The 16,883-nt window shown below is 35.4% G+C and overlaps 1 protein-coding gene across 4 annotated transcripts; it reads right to left on the bottom strand.

The window, feature by feature from the left end:
- Window positions 1-247: 247 nt before the first annotated feature.
- On the bottom strand, window positions 248-14,183 carry LOC126750646 (uncharacterized). Of its 4 annotated transcripts, none has more exons than XM_050460310.1 (4): window positions 13,945-14,183; window positions 13,706-13,830; window positions 3,645-3,949; window positions 248-3,140 (listed from the first exon to the last, which is right to left on the bottom strand). In XM_050460310.1, exons 2-4 carry the CDS (start codon window positions 13,802-13,804, stop codon window positions 557-559), a joined length of 2,988 nt encoding a protein of 995 aa, XP_050316267.1. In that variant the 5' UTR covers window positions 13,805-13,830; window positions 13,945-14,183; the 3' UTR covers window positions 248-556. The 4 variants fall into 4 exon arrangements, with proteins under 4 accessions (XP_050316267.1, XP_050316268.1, XP_050316269.1 ...); XM_050460311.1 differs by having other exon boundaries at window positions 13,718-13,830; XM_050460312.1 differs by having other exon boundaries at window positions 3,645-3,945; window positions 13,945-13,960.
- Window positions 14,184-16,883: the final 2,700 nt, after the last annotated feature.

Below are 16,883 nucleotides of genomic sequence, written 5' to 3'. Positions count from 1 at the left end.
TATTAAAATAAGGGCAACCAAGCAGCCATAAGGTTAGGTCTTCTGTAGACCCTACAAATATCATAGGCAGATTGCTTCGCTTTCAGAACCAAGTTAAGTTGGCCCATACTAAGGCAATATATTCAGTAAAGTTTCTTCTTTAGGTCTTAGATTCTAATAAAGGACATGGACTAAATACAGCATCTTTGAATCAAGTTATATATCATTTATTTAAATAAAAGTGATCATAATTAAATCCTAAGAAAAAAATTAACAATGATCTTTTAAGGGAATTTACATAGGAATTTCGAAACCAACAATAGAGTATTGCTTAACATTTGTTTAACGATTATATCGATTTTTCTTACCTTTAACATGTCTTAAAACGTTATTTATAAATTTTTCATACTTAACCTAGAGAATCAAAAAAATCTTCCGAAAATCCGCTTAAAACAATCGCATTCTAAGACTGCTATTAGTATTTTCAAAACCGGCCAGTCTTGATATTAATGATTTTTTAAAAGTAGTATATCACAAGGTTCAAATCATCGTGACCAATTACATAACTAACATTATCCTATCTGGCTACATGTGCCCCATTTTTCTCTGTACTTAGCAATTCCTCATCTTTCTGGATCACTTTGGCATCACCCTCTTTATGTTCGTGACATTCACACTTGCACTCTTCAGGATTCACGTAAGTATATACAATATTATCTTTAACCAGTCCGGTTATATCGATTTGTCCTCTAGAAGGAATCGTCTGTATGCGCTTTGGAGGCTTTCTACGCTCAGGAACTTCTTCAAAATTAATCCAGCTTTTTTGAATACCCTTGGCGGGCAACGGAGGAGGCACGTCGATAGTCTTTTCGTTCCTCAGCTTGCCCCTTTTCAACTCCCTGAGGACTTCTTCTGATTGGCACTTTGCTTTGCAGGACTCAGCTCTTGGCAAGGAAATTTTCAACTTCTCCGGACAAGTTGTCACTACTGAAGCTGTCGGTTCGAATTTCACTTCGAAGCTATCAACAAAGCTATCTAAGCCGCTGGAGTGAATGGGCGTGGTAGATCTAGGACGTTCTATGGAGCAAGTTGACATGTCTAATGCACTTCTTTGCCTTATAGGTAATATTGGTAAAGCGGCTGATCGTTCTTGAGGAAGTGTTGTCGGTACATAAGGCAGTTCATCTTCAAAAGAATTCTGCTGACTTATGACAGCTTTACGTTCACTTTCTACCGACTCATTGGTAGAAAGTAAAGGTTTATCACATTTTCTGTATTCTTTTTCTATTTCCATGTCTCGTTCAGATTCAGACGAGTTGTGACCTTCGAAGGAACCCACCGATTGAGCTTCTACATTTTTTAAACTATCTGTTAAATCTAGCGATAAGTTTTTCACATCGATTTCTTCTTTAGGGCTGAGACCACTTAGTTCTCTTGGAAAATTTAGAATATCTTTATCAGACTGAGTAGCTTCTACTTCAACAGTTATCACAGTAGTAGCCACGTCGTTTTTTGGTTGTTCATTGTTCTGTTCGACTACTTCTTTTTCTTTTGCGGCTAAATCTGTTTTTTTACTAATTTCTACACTAATTGCTTCTACAATTTGAATCGTTTCTTCAGAAACTGGCACCATATCAATCTTTGGCTTGTGTGGTGGTTCTACTTCTACCACGGTAACTTGTGAGTCTTGACTTGAAGTTTGCACCTCTTGCAATAAGGATTTTTCTTCATAATAATTTGGTGAGTGCAGAGGTATCCTAATACTTTCACTTTGAAGAGGTTTATCCGGTTTTTCTTGCCTGGTAGGTCGAGGCTTGGCTGGAGTCCGGTTAATTTTTTCCGGAGTGGCTTCGGCTGACTTAGACTTGTCTTTGTTTGAAAATTTAAATAAAGATAGCACAGACTTTTGCTTGCCTTTGCTATCGACACTTTCATTAGAAGACACGCAGGCGGAAGTATTTTTTCTGTGTCTCACTTCAATACACCCCGTAAATGTGGTTTTCCTCTTTGTTTTTGATGAACTTGAAACGTCTGAGCCTGATCTAAATAGTGTAGCAAAAGAGTTTCTTCTTGGCAATGATTGGGATGGACTGATTCCACCAGGTTCTTTCCGTAAAAGTTTAGGACTGTTTGTTAAACTTCTTGCGTGGTGCTGGATAACATGGAAACTGTTATCTGCATGCCCTACAGTGGGACTATGTAAAGATAAACTCAAGTTAGAGGTTTTAGTGATTTTGGTTTCTTTCGAAGGATCGTAATCTTCATAGCAATGATCAGGCTTAAGTCTAATCCTAATATACTTGGGTTCTGTAACTGTTTGTATTCTATCTAAAGTATCGGGGGTTGGCCTGCGGGTATGTTCAGTTTTTTTTTCTGTTGCTTTCGCGGGTGTTCTACTGCTAGATCGTTCAGCTTTTCTTCTCGGCTTATTATGTGAAGAGCTACTAGATGAAGAAGGTCTTGGCTCACGTCTGGAAACTTCTAAAGCAGATTTCTCTACACTATCATCTGCTGGTAAGGGACCCTTAAGTGGAATATAAATATATTCTACTCCACTCTTGGATACGATTCTACGTGGCAACTTCGGTTTATCGTCCAGTTTGTTCTCAGTGCTTTTCTGTTTTAACGGGGTAGCAGACTCAATTTTAATAGGTGGCGCCTTCCTAACTAGCCCCTCAGCTACAATGGCCTCAGTAGAATTGTGGTTCCTGGACAAAATCGCTTTCTCCAAATCCGTGTCACCTTTTGGATCCGAAAAATCTGTCATTATGTTAGTCTGGGAACTTTTAAATCCGCAAAACGAGGTTTCGAGTAAAGTTTTATGTGGGGATGAACACTGGGAATAAGCTGAGTGACCCGAGGTCACGGAAATGTGACTGGCGTTGGATAAGCGGCTTTGACCAGATCCTTGGCTACCTATGCTGGATAAACGGGACGTTCTGCCTGATATCGACAGTAAAATAACGTCGGAGCACTGAGAGTCTTTTCGATTGTTGCTGGTATAATTGTTATTGATGCACAGCTCGTCGAACTCCGGCGAGGCGGAACGATGTTTGTAGATGTGCGTTTTTGTCTCGGCGACGTCGTGAAAGTCCAGTTCTTCAGTAGAAAGTCGCAGTTCAAGAGCGTCGTCCTCTTTGAATCCTAAGCCGAGTTTTGTACTGAAAAGAGTAGAAGAGAAACTATTAATAAATCGAAAAGAGTTATTTGGGAATTCCAATTGCGAAGAGATGCAATGGAGCTGGCAAGAGCAGAATTTTAAAGATGGAAGAGACAAAGTTGGTTCGTCATAGACAAAATAGTTTTTGCGACGATGCTCTTCTAGAAGTAAGCAAAAACTGTCTATGTCAAGAAGAATTTGAGGAAAAACTTTTATAGCCTACTGAGTTTTTGAAAAGTAGAGTTAAGAAAATTGGATGATAGTGGCAATGAGTTCTTCTTGAATCTAGATACCAACACATTCAATGACTTCACTTATTTTTCTACTTGTCCATTTTAGTGTTCCATATTACCAAAGGGCTTCCCATATATCCTTGATAAGCCCTCTTTTAAACCAAGAGTAGTTGATGGCACATTTCAAAACTGGATACACCAAGGCAGTGTTCCCAGAGAAAAACGTTCGTGAATAAAACTTGAATTGAATCTTAAAATCTGTGTATACTTACGAATTTGGATCGCTACTTTCAAAAATAATCTCTCGCTCAGGACTGCTATCTCTGCTATCGTAATGGGACGAGCTACTAGCCCTGGATATATCTATCCTGGGCGTATTGCCCAGTTTCATTTTGGAGCCGCATTGGTGCATACTATTCGGCGAGGTCGAGGGCGAGGTTGACTCCCTTACGGTCAGTTGACTAACTAAGCTGATGCCCGGGTGTCGTCGAGTCTCTACGTCTGGAGAGGGCGTCAAGTCTTCGGAAATGCCGGGCAGTCGGATCACGTTTATTTCTTTTTCTTCCGGGCTAACTGTCTGGAAGAAAATAATAGATTAATCTTGGGATGTCGCTGTGGTTCTATATATTGTCAGGATTTTTATTTGCAATTAATCCGTAAGACAAGTATGGCAAACATTATTTTGTGTAGATAAGGTTTGGCCACTTTAAGCGAGCAAAAAATCAGTACAAAATTAATATCAGTAACAAGTAGGTACTGTAAATTACCACTGTAGATGTGTTGAAACAGCTTGATTGGTAACAAAACAGCCACGGTTTTATTGTGGCTACCAGGTTCCGATTTGGGAGGCATAAATAAACAGGTTTTAGTAATTAGCCTAATACTTTGCATATATGATGGTGTTGTAAAGGGAATATATGAGAAAGATTTCCGAACTTAACATGGTTAGGTAAAGCCTTTGAAGCGACCATTTGCTCAAATCTACAGTAATAGTTAGTTGATTTTTATGGTCTTTAGAATTTTTGCAAGAAAGTCTATAATTATAAATTTTTGGTAGTCAAAGAACCTACTAATTCTTCTGATCCTTCTACAGCTGGTCTGATGAGATGGTAGAAAAATCTAAATATTTTCTGAAGAAAAGCATGTTTGGCTTGAAGCGATTTTCTTAAGCAAATCTAACAGAGGAAAAGAAGTCAAGTTAAAAGTTCGGTCTTGTCTACGTGACATGTGTGTTCACGTATTAGAGTAAGACGTATACGTGGAAAACTTGAGGGAAAGTGTATGCACGAAGTCTGTAAAAGTAATTTAAGTGATTCGTTATACATGTAGAAAGAAAGTAATTAAATAAATAAATAATGCAAGCAATTACATAAATACAATTGATTATTCCCCAAGTGTTACTCCTCTACGCGGTGTTGTGCTACCGTCTACTTCTGCATCATCAATGTTAGTAAATGTTTATTCGCCTTATCTCAAAACTCAACTGTTTCAGAAATATTTACATTTAACCAACAAGAAAGCAAATAAGTACGTCTATTTACAAATTAAGATAAAATGGGGGATAAGATGTTATAAACTGTGAAGACTCTTATAAATGTATCAAGTGTTCAAACTGATCCCCATTTACTTATTGTCAGAAAGCAAGACGGTTTACAAACTCATGTAAGAGACTATCAATTATTTCGGGTGATATACGTCTAATTTCATATCTAATTTTATTTTTCAAATCTTCTACGTTGTTTGGCTTCTCAATATAAACTTTACTGTTCAGGTACCCGCATAGAAAATAGTCGCAGGGCGTTAGGTCTGGCGACCTGGCCGGCCACTTTATTGGCCCTCTTCGTCCTATCCATCTTCCTGGGAACACTGTATCCAAGTAATTACGGACATCTCGAAAGAAATGTGGCGGTGCGCCGTCTTGCTGAAATCACAAATTATCTGTCGGGACAGCAGGGTCTTGTTCGTCTGGGTATAGGGCAGCCAAAGCAGGGATAAGATCTTCTTGAAGAAAATTGACATAGCGTTGTCCTGTTAAGTTTTCTTCGAAAAAGACTGACCCTATTACTTTATTTTCCACGATACCCGCCCAAACATTAATAGATTTACGGTACTGTGTATGAGCCTCAGTTGCCCAGTGTGGATTTAACACTGACCAGTACCGACAATTTTGCCGATTTACAACACCGTTTAAACAAAAAGTTGCTTCATCCGAAAACAAAACTCGTAACACAAACTGACGGTTATTATTGCAAATGTTTATCATTTGCTCGCAAAATTGGTTTCTTCGATCAGAATCGTCCTCATTTAATTCGTGTATTAGTCCAGTTTTATAAGGGTGATATTCATTTGCTTTTAAGATGCGCCTTACTGAAGTTCCGGCTATATTATTATCAGCTGAAATTTGTGAAGTTGCATTGTTTTTGGATTTTCTTCGATGGAGAGCAGAACGTTTAATTTTGTTTCTTCAGAAATTTTTGGACGACCTGATCTTGACAAATCCCTAACACGACCTGAAGTTATGAATTTGTGTTGTATTCTACCAACTGTTGACTGAAAAATAGGATGGTTTGGGTATTTGGCATTAAACAGTTCACTTACCTCTTTGTGCGTGCGCATTCGATCCCCGTACCCTAGCATCATCCAAATTTCAATTCGTTGGGTTTCCGTTAAATTAGCCATAATTTAATCTCATAAAAACTATTAATTTTCGAACTGACAGTGACATTCGAAAATGGAGATTCTTTATAAGAGCAACTATGGAAATAGAATCAATTAGCAGTGTTTATAATATTATTTTTATCCTCGATTTTACCTTAATTTGTAAATATACGTACTTATTTGTTTTCTTGTTATTTAAATGTAAATATTTCGGAAACAGTTGAGTTTTGAGATAAGGTGTGTTATACGAAACTTGCTTGGAATTTCACCTATATTTCATAAATCCAATAAAAAATATAGCATTCCATTTAAAAAAATGACCGATGACGTCATACCTTTTTTTTTATTCCACCCATTCTAGTCATTCAAAAAATTATCGCAAAAATAGATTTAAAAAGAATTTGCTTAAGTGTTAGCTTATAATAAATGTTCAAAATGGCCACCTCCATTCTCCATATAATAAAAAAGATTTTGCTCAAAGCGTTGTCGCACGTTCTGCAATACTTCAGGCGTTATTTGAAGACACTCATTTACAATTTTGCCTTGCAAATCTTCTAACGAAGTGGGTTCAGTCTCATAAACTTTGCTTTTTAAGTGACCCCAAAGAAAAAAGTCTAGAGGTGATAAATCCGGCGATCGTGGAGGCCATTCAATAGCACCTCTTCTTCCAATCTATCGTCCTGGAAACGTGCGATCCAAATATTCTCGCACGAATAACGTATAATGTGGTGGGGCACCATTCTGTTGAAACATCAATCTATCCTCATCGTATCTGTCATTTTGAGTTTCAATTATAGCTGTCAATGCTGGATCAATGGCCTGTTGTAATAGCTCTAAGTACATTTCACCTGTCAGATTTCCAGGTAAAAAAAATGGAGCAACTAAATTATCACCAAAGATACCAGCCCAGACATTTAACTCTTGTGAGTATTGGGTGTGTACCCCACGATACACTCTAGGATTATTGTCAGACCAGTGTATCGGCAGTTATGACGATTGACCAAGCCATTCAGGAAGAAAGAGCTTTCATCAGAGAAACACGTATTAAACAAAAAATTTGGGTCATTAATAATTCGTTCACTCATAGTTCCACTAAATTGTGGTCGCCGATCGAAATCATCTTCATTCAGCTCTTGCACAAGATGTATTTTGTACGGATGACTCTTATGAGCTTTTAGAGTTCTTTGGATACTACGTCGACTAGTACCTGTGACAGTTTTCAATTAACGGGTACTTAATCTAGGATCTAGATTAATATGCCCTAGTATAGCCACTTTCATACCTTCATTCCTTACGGGATTTTCAATATTGCGTTTGCGATTCACCACTGATCCAGTTTCTCGAAATTTGGAAACAAGCTCCAAGACATACTTTCGCTGCACCTTGCTGTTTTCATGTCGCTCATTAAATAATTCCGTTGTTTTATTGGCACATTGTTTATTTCCAAAAAATAATTCAATTATTTCAACTCTTTCTGCCGTTATACGCACCATTTTTATTTTTAAAAATAGGTATTACCTAAAAAAAACAAAGTCCCGCACAATAAATCACCATTTTAATAGCGTACTACATTTAGAATAAATTGAGAATAATTAAATTTTTAGTTTTGGTCAACAAGAAAATTTTACAAATATTTGTAAAATTTTTTGGCTGACCCGTTCTCTAGTTCATCCGTATTATTCTAATGATATTTATTACCTGTCGTAAATAAATTAATATTAATACCAACGTGGTCTGTGATTGAGATAGTGAACTAAAGCAAATTCTTTTTAAATGTATTTTTGCGATAATTTTTTAAATGTCTAGACTTAAGGTCAAAATATTCTGTAATATGATAGAGCTATCTCATTTTCTGTCTCATAATTTCATAATACTTGATGGTTTTGTCCTACTGCCTGGCATTGTTTTTCTTAAACATTGTACCTTTAGTAGTCTATGATAAAGTAAACATATTGAAAATTACCTTTTAAGGTTTAAATGCGAAAATTTTAAAAAGTACTTACTTAAATTGCGTCAAATCAAGTACCCTTGTAAAGAGAATTAAGAGACCTTTCCAATTAGGTATCACTCGACCCCCCTTCCCATTTAGGGTTTTAGGGGTAGTGCCACTCCCGCTTAGGGGGTTGTAGGTGGGAAAGTGATTTTGTGATTATTAAGTGTCCCCTTCGAAAATAAAATTGACGGGTCCGAGCGTTTTTTTAAAAATTTAATGGACTGCCCGTAATTGGCTCTGTTTCGTTTTCGATGCGCCACCCGGTATAATAAGAATATACTGCGTGCAACTCATCGATCGATAAGACAACAATTGGGGAAATAGAGATGTCGCATAAGTCTATCCTTTAATTCCAATCGGAACTCGAACTCGAAGCTGTCCTTTACCTATTATAATTTATACTATATTATTCTATAAGATTTAAAGAAAAAAATTAAGATTTAAGAAACTTAGCTGTGAATAAATTTATATTCTTATAAATTGAAAAATAGTGAAAAATGCATTTATTGTTTTGTGATCTAGTTTTTATTGTTGTCAATTAACCATTTATTTACTTTCATTTTTATGGAATGTTGATTTTTAGTATAATTTGCTACAAATGTTCTATTTTCACGAATTGTAAAAAAATAAGCATTTTAAAATTGTTGTGTTTTAAATGAAAAATTTGTATTATTAATTATTCTATTATTAAATTGGTGAAATGAAAAGGATACATTCACGTTATTCCTTGAAAAATATTGATACAATGGTTATATATACATATAATTGATTTATTTTTAAAACATTAGCATCAGATGATTATAATTTAGGTTTTTTAATAATAATTAAGGTATATAATTGTCATAGGTATTTATTAATTTCACATTGAATTTTATTGTATATCATTTTCAGTTTTTAATATATGTATAGTATGTCAGTCATTGTAAAAAAATAGAAAATGATGTTAATCTTTTTTACAGTGTAAACATGTTTAACAAATTTGCTTATCTCGAAAAATAAAGCAGTAAAAACCCAAGTGAATAGCCCAAAAAACACCTAAATAAAAAAAATTAATAAAATTATAACTTTTAAAACCCTGTATTTTCTAAATCATTAAGGTTTCGATAACTTAGTTTTAGGTCAATCATCATTACTATAACCAGTCAACGTTTTTCCGATTGTTAATAAAACACCTTTTAGATGCAATAAGCAAAATAATTAAATTGGTTTCCTGGTGATGATCATCTTCTGTTACTTACACTTCTTAGTTCGTATCGTATCTACTCTCATATAGGGCGCATTATTCCCAAAAATTTTATTCGGAGGTTTGTCTTTTATCCTTTGGTAATTATTCTGTGGGTCTTATACTTACAAACTTCTCTATTATAGTGATGTATTCAGGTTTTAGACTATACTCTGGCTGTATTATATAATCTTGATGCATTTTATACTTCCCAATTTTTATTCTATCCCAAGCAAAATATTATTATTAACTAATATTAAGATTTGATCGTAAATGAAATAATTTAAACTGTAAGAATTGATCTAAATTAGTATATCCTGTTACTGCTAAATACATCCATCAGCTCGAGAACAGTCAAAGAAAAATGTTTAAAATTTCTTGCAGCAAAAATTCCATTATTTTCAGCAAGGAGCATAAATCAGGTATCACTTTTTTAAAGATTATATCAAGATTATTTCATCATTCAGTTTTGTTTGTAAAATTCTTCATTTTAAACTTGCCCAGGATTAAAGTGGTTCTTGGAAGTAGGAAGTTTTTATTACTTCCTTCCTTACTTAAAGATTTCAATGCTAGTTTAATGGTAATAAAATGCAGTAAAACAATAAAAAGCTAGATTAATGTATTTATATTTCTTAAAAATAATTTCAGTTCAATAGGCTTCCCTTTTCTCAAGACACGCTCTATTGAAGGCTTCTATGAAGCCTGTCATAGAAATTCTCCATAACCCTATCCAATTTATCAATGGGAATATTTTCAATTTATTCAGTAATGTCCGTTTTAATTTCCGTTTTCCTGAATAGTTCTTGGTTCACCAATGAAGATATTTTTTAGGTAGCCTTACAAAAAGTACTCGCCAGCCGTTAGATCTGGCGTCCTTGCAGGCTCGTCAATATCCCCTCGTCTAGGAATAACGTGTGTCGGAAACAATATCTGCAAAGAGCTTAAGGACGCTATATTGTGGTGTGTGAAGTATTCATTAGCAAGGAATTACACGATTGGTTATTCTGTGGAAATCTGTTTAATTGGTAGCTCAAAAAATGAATAATCATACTGGTATAACCAATAACACCTCTACTGTCTTTGAGTGGGTGTTGGTATAACGCTTCAAATTTACCGTAACAGTGTTATAATTTTTATCTTCAAAAAAGTATATTCCAATGGATGATATCGCTCACCATACTGTGATCCTTGGGCTGTATAACGGTTAAATTGGTAACTAAAAGCCTGACTGCGTAAAGGCTATACGTCCTCGGCGAACTACGTGCTGGCGAGACCGGTCACGCAAAAATTTGATCACGGGTTCTGATGGGCAGTGACTGCATGGCTCCAGTGACTGTGGACTGCGAGGGATTCGTGACGCACATTGCAGGTAGAGAGGAGTGGCAGCATTCCAACAGACCTGCATTGCTAAATAGGGGGACCATCTGGTACACAGATGGCTCCAGAATGAATAACAGAGTGGTGGGTTCCCACATACCAGTAGGGCATACTCGCTGGGGGAGCACGCCACTGTCTTCCAGGCCGAAGTATTCGCTGTATTAAAATGCGGACAGAAAATCCTAAGCTGCGGACACCGCAATACAGTCGTATCAATATGCTCGGACAGCAGAGCTGCCATTAAGGCTATCACGGCCGCAAAGGTAAGCTCCAAGCTTGTACTAGAGTGCATAAAAGTCCTGAAAAAACTGGTGCAGGTTGGCTGCAGGGTCCAGCTGGTCTGGATACCTGGCCACGCAGGCCATGCAGGTAATGAGGAAGCGGACTCTCTTGCCAGACTGGGATCCGCGAATGTGCCGATGGGGCAACCAATGGTATCGCCAAATGCGTTGCGGTCGCGTCAATGAAGGGTCTGCTGGACAAGTGGACTCAACGAAGATGGACTGAGTCCCCTGGTATGAGACAGGCCAAAGCGCACATAGGTGGGCCCTCTGCCTGTCTCACTAAAAATCTACTACGCCTAAAAAGACGCGAAATTCGGCTAGTGACAGGTCTTTTAACCGGTCACTGGCACTTAAGAAGCCATCTCCATACTATCGGTATTGCGGACAACCCGGAATGCCGATGGTGCTGTGAGGAGGATGAAACCATTGACCATGTAGTCGGGGGGTGCCCAGCACTCACGCGCGCCAGGTTCAAATACTTGAACACTTTCAGTGTACCGAGTGACTTTAAGTCCTTCAGACCAGAGAGCCTTATCGGTTTCTCTAAGGCCGTGTGGCTCTGATAACCCCCGGGGGGGCATGACGGGTCCATTGGGAGAACTATATGCATAACTGCCTTGGCAGACCACTATTTCGACAATTCAATTCAATTCAACGGTTAAATTAGTAAAATGTTGTTTGTTGGCGTAGCAGGATAAATGGAAATGCGTTTCGTCATCATAGATGTCTATTGGTTTCAGTACTGGATTATTTGAATTTTGAATGCGTGAAAATTGACATATTCGTTCAATATTTGAAGTGGAACAACTATTACATTTTTTAATGCCTGAGTTCGCTTTTCGGTTAAACGCCCTATAATATTATATTCTCTAGAACGATGGACGTTCTCAGGCGTTACATTCCTTTAAAGCATGAATCGAAGGAACTCTGCAGTGCCAACTGATATAGAGGTAAATTCGGAAATGACTGATCACAAAAGCACGTTGTGCACTAGCCCACTGCTCCATAGTTACTAAATGGCGTATGGTGACAGATAATTTAACAAAACAGTTCACACGCCTGTTAATTCATAGTTGCGAAATAATAACACTATCAAAACTTCCCACTTCCAAGGACCACCTTGTACTTTCCATTTTATTTTAGTATATTTGTGAATGATGGAACTCTACTAAGAAATAAACGTATTTCTCTTTAAGTTATAGGTTACCATTGATGTAAACTATGAAAACGAGTATGACAGACCCTGAGCCAGCAAACCTTGAAGAAAAAAACAAAAATCGACTCATTTCGAACTCACAGTTTAAATGATGGGAATTTTTGATTAAACAAAATTTAAAAAAATGTTCTTTGTAAGAATGGTTACTTAGAAACCCCTCAAAATAATGCATACCCCATTAAAGCCATTGGAAAAAGTATAGGTTTCTTAAGAAGCTTTGACAAACCAAAATCTGATAGTCAGAACCAACTGTCCACTGCAAATTAATACAAATTCAAAAAAATCTTTACAAAAAAATCTTTGAAAAAGATTACTATTTACTATTATCACTGACACAATAATTACCATGGGAAAACAGCTTTTAGGGGTCACAGAGATGACGGATTTTTAGACTTGCCATCAGATTCTACACAAAGTCAATTACGTATGAGGGTAATTTTAGAGCTCTTTTAAAAATGAGAATTCGCGCGGGAAACAAGAATATTTGGAAATAGCCAGTTCACGTGCAACATATACAGTACCGAACAAAAGTACAGAAACTTTTTATAATTCCTATATAGTAAAAAAAAATTTAGGACTTTCCTGCGCAAACATCCGATCTTAACCCTATTGAAAATCGCTGGGAGCAACTAGACCACGGTATAAGACAACATCAGATCAGCAATAACAATGATCTAATCAAAGTTATGCAAGAATCATGGAATTCTATTGGAGAAGAAACCATTATGAAACTTGGAATGCATGCCAAACCGATGTCCCGAGGTTATTGCCAATAAGAGATACTCGACCCACTATTAATTTCATTAGTATAGAAATAAGTATCATGTTGAACTATTTAGGAAAAAAATTAGGTTTCTCTACTTAAAATTTGGTCCCTAGAGTGTTTTGTTCATTTAAATAAAATCTTTGGTTTTTGTTATATAGTTTATTAATTTACCGAAATAAAATCTTTAAAAATATTGTTGACTTTCATTATGTATAGAACTGCATTACTCTCGACATATTCAAATAAAACTTAACTTAAAAGTTGTTCTACTTTTGTCCGATAGTGTATATCTAAAATTATTCAAAGCTCCGTAATTGATTATCGGGCTGAAAAAGATTTAAGCGTAATTAGAAGTTTTGTCAAAGAATCAAAGTTTTTTTTCAAACCACTGATATTTCTGCAACATCCCAAATAACTATTATTTTAAGACTAAGGTTTATAAGTCAGATATAAAAGAAAGTTTTCATGTATACAACATTAGCTTAGTACTTTTTATCCTTATATATTTTCTTTGCATGTATTTACTATTTTATGTGTTTGTGTATAAAATAAATACATAAAGACCCGGTATCTTCGTAAAGAGCAAGATGTTGCTATGACGTTCTTCGGTTTATTCATTATCTCTAATATATCCAACTAATCAATGATTTATTATTGAAGCGACACATCTACTGTGATCTAAAAGGATCCAGTTAGATCCTCGATACCATGCAATCTATAATTTACCTCACTTAAGGTAGTGAAAGTATTCTAAAGGCTAAGAATGCGTGCTTCTATTACTAAGAGACAAGCTAAGGAAAGTAGTTGAGATACATACGCGAGCCCTCACCTCATCTGAGAGGTCTTCAAAGGATGCAAACGGTGCGGGTCCCATGCGTTTCTGGTGCCATGATTTTTTATTGGGTCCGGGTTCCATAATGCATAAATTCTAAAGGACGGGACCTATAATGAATTTACCTCACTTACTAAACCTTTTATATACACAAGACAAAAATTGACCTAGTTATCATATCAAGATTTGTTGGCTTTAAATTATTAAGGCCGATATGTACTTACCGATTAAAAAGGGGGCAAATCAATCGTGGGTCACCACCTCCCTATAGTCCCGAAAATCGCACTAACACCCCCTCTGACCGATCCCACGGACCGCACCGCCTAATTGGAGAAACCTCATTATATTCTATCGTAAAAAATTAGCCGGGATTCGACGAGATTTTCCAGTTTTTAGCGGATGGAGATTTACCAACATGTTGGTTTTGCGGACGCGCAGTCGCCCCACGGCCAATCAATACGCCATGGTTCGATGCGTGCATGTGTACGAACGTAGTATATTTTACTCCCGGATGAATTTATTTAAAAGGGCAACTTAATTTATGGATATTTAGTATAGGTAACTAACTAGTCTGGGAGATATTCTGGATTTGCAACGAATCGATGGGATCTAAAAGGAGGGGAATACATTTTCTTATAAGGTCATACATATTCTGCTTGCTCGGAAAATTAAAATATGTCCATAACACATTAAGTAAATGAAAGTTGTACGCAAATTTCGATTATTATTTGCATATTACATAAACGTAGTTTATAACCTAAAATCAAATGCAATTGGCCAAGATAAATTAAATTTAAGTCTTATTTTATACTGTTGTCCATTTTTAATTCCTCATATTAGACATCTTGTAAACTTTTGCTTGATATCAGGTACATTTCCTGATTCATGGAAGCAAGCCAAAGTCAGTCCATTGTGCAAATGTAACAACCCTAAGGAATTTAGCGAGTTTCGATCAATCATCAATCGCAATCCTTCCTTGCTTATCCGAGATTTTAGAAAAAGTAATGGAGACTCAGATTCGCACTTTTGTAAATTCTAACAATATTTTACCCGTTAAACAATCCGGTTTTAGACAGGGATATAGTTGTGAGACAGCTCTTGCTGAGGTCACTGATTCTCTCTTGTAAAAAATGCATCTGTGCTTATTATGCTAGACTACACTAAAGCATTTGACACTTTAAACTATGAACTGTTGTTGGAAATGTCATATTTAAGAGATAAGGTAGTGTAAAAATAACAACTGGTGTTTTCTTGCCTGAGCCCTCTCTCATATTATATTTACACTTTTAACATCTACAAACGTCTTTAATACTGTGATCACCATATGTATGCTGATGATACCCACTTAATTTACAGCTTCACTGTTCCTGGTACTGAGGAAGCCGACTTAAAAATAAATAGTGACCTTCAGTATTTATACGAAAAATCGACAAATATGCAGCTTAAACTTAATCCAGCCAAATCCGTAGCAATTTTCTTTGCCAGTGACATTCACCGAATGAATATAGTTAATCATCTACACTTAAAAATAGGGAATGAAAAGATAACAATTAAAGATAGTGCAAAAAACTTTGATTTAAAGAACACATCACTACAAAACTTAAAATAGCTTATTCAACCCTAAAAATGCTTTATGCACACAGACATTATTTAAATCAAACAACAAAAAAAACATTATGCGAGTCCTTAGTCTTATCTCACTTAACTTTGTCCAATTCAAGTTGTTCAAAAGTCCTGTCTAAGATTTATTTTTGGTATACGAAGACGCAACAGAATTACTTATAAGCTTAAAGATGTAAAATGGTTAGATATGGCAATACGTAGAGCTACATTCAGTTTCTTTTTATTATTTTTTTATAATTTCAAAAAATCACACCCCTCACTACCTCTTTAATAAAATGAAACTAAGAACTTCATGTAAGCACATCATGTAAACCTAAGACAAAGATATCTTGTTGACATTCCAAGACATCATAAGGATATTTTTAAGTCATCTTTTTCCTATAATGCTGCCAAACTGATAAATAAGTATAAAATTAATTATTTAACATTGTCAGTCCGCTAATTTAAAAAAAAAACAATTTGGAAAAAAATGTTTAATATGTAACCTATTTAATTATACAATATGTGACGTAGCGCTGCATTTATAGTGTCATCTCTTCTTTTCTCTTCTTTATGCCTTCTTTTCTTTCGATCTCTCTTACTGTTCTCCTCTTTATTTTATAAATATATTCTTATATATATAATTATAAAATAAATAAATAAATAAACAGTTTACTTCGTGGCTTCAACAGCCCCTACGTAATTGTTAGGATGCTGAAAATTAGGCCATTTAATCCCGCACAATTATATTATTATTAGTTTTTCTACAGCAATGTAAATATTGAATTGTTAATTCTATTGGGAATTAATACACGTTATTATTATTATTATTATTATTATTATTATTATTATATAAAATTCTGTAAAGTAGAAGTTTATCGAATGTCTAAGTGAAGCACCAATCCGCAAATCAAAAAGCTCACAATGTTAAGAAATATTATCAGTAGTATAACAACGTAACGTCACAGATTAACAGCAATTAATTGCTTAATTCGAACCTGAAAACAATTCGATATACCATTATTATTTTGAAAAATATAATATATTCACTAAGCACAATGACATTCAAAAAATCAAACTAATTAAGACACACTTGAACATCAGAATAGGACGCATATTATTCGATATTTCTCCAAATATTGTATTTTTTGAAGAAGGTTTCTCTGACTGTTTTGTACGTGAGTGTTACGTGTTATTTTTACTCACTGTGCAATTGAGTTTTGAGCAAATGGAACATTTTCTAAAATAGGTAAAGTTAATGGTATGCTTACAGATGCTGCTGGTGTGGTACAACTGCTGCTGCTGGCTTTGATTATATATTGAATTGTCTATAATATTTCTCGTGTTGACGGAAAATTTATAATAGCAGTAGTGGAAGTTTAACTAGTTGATAACTTTTTTAAGAATAAAGTTATTTGGTAATGACAACAATTTATTAAATGATTGTATATTTTCTAAACTTAATTAATTTATCAAGAAGATTTTTTAAGAATAATTCACTATTTTCACCCACTGTGCCTTCAATAAAATCGTTATTTGTATACCAAAAGCTATTATCTAA

This window comes from Anthonomus grandis, chromosome 2, assembly GCF_022605725.1.
Source record: "Anthonomus grandis grandis chromosome 2, icAntGran1.3, whole genome shotgun sequence".
NCBI lineage: Eukaryota > Metazoa > Arthropoda > Insecta > Coleoptera > Curculionidae > Anthonomus > Anthonomus grandis.
Note: the sequence above shows the minus strand (reverse complement) of the source record. Positions and strands in the feature narration are given on the sequence as shown.

What these genes read in the sequence shown, in the direction of transcription:
- LOC126750646 (XM_050460310.1), bottom strand. Translation starts at nt 13,804, where the DNA reads ATGGAACCCGGACCCAATAAAAAATCATGGCACCAGAAACGCATGGGA. An exon ending in CAGATGAGGTGAGGGCTCGC is followed by an intron (nt 3,950 to 13,705) that starts GTATGTATCTCA and finishes ATTTTCTTCCAG; the next exon opens with ACAGTTAGCCCGGAAGAAAA. An exon ending in GAAAGTAGCGATCCAAATTC is followed by an intron (nt 3,141 to 3,644) that starts GTAAGTATACAC and finishes TACTCTTTTCAG; the next exon opens with TACAAAACTCGGCTTAGGAT.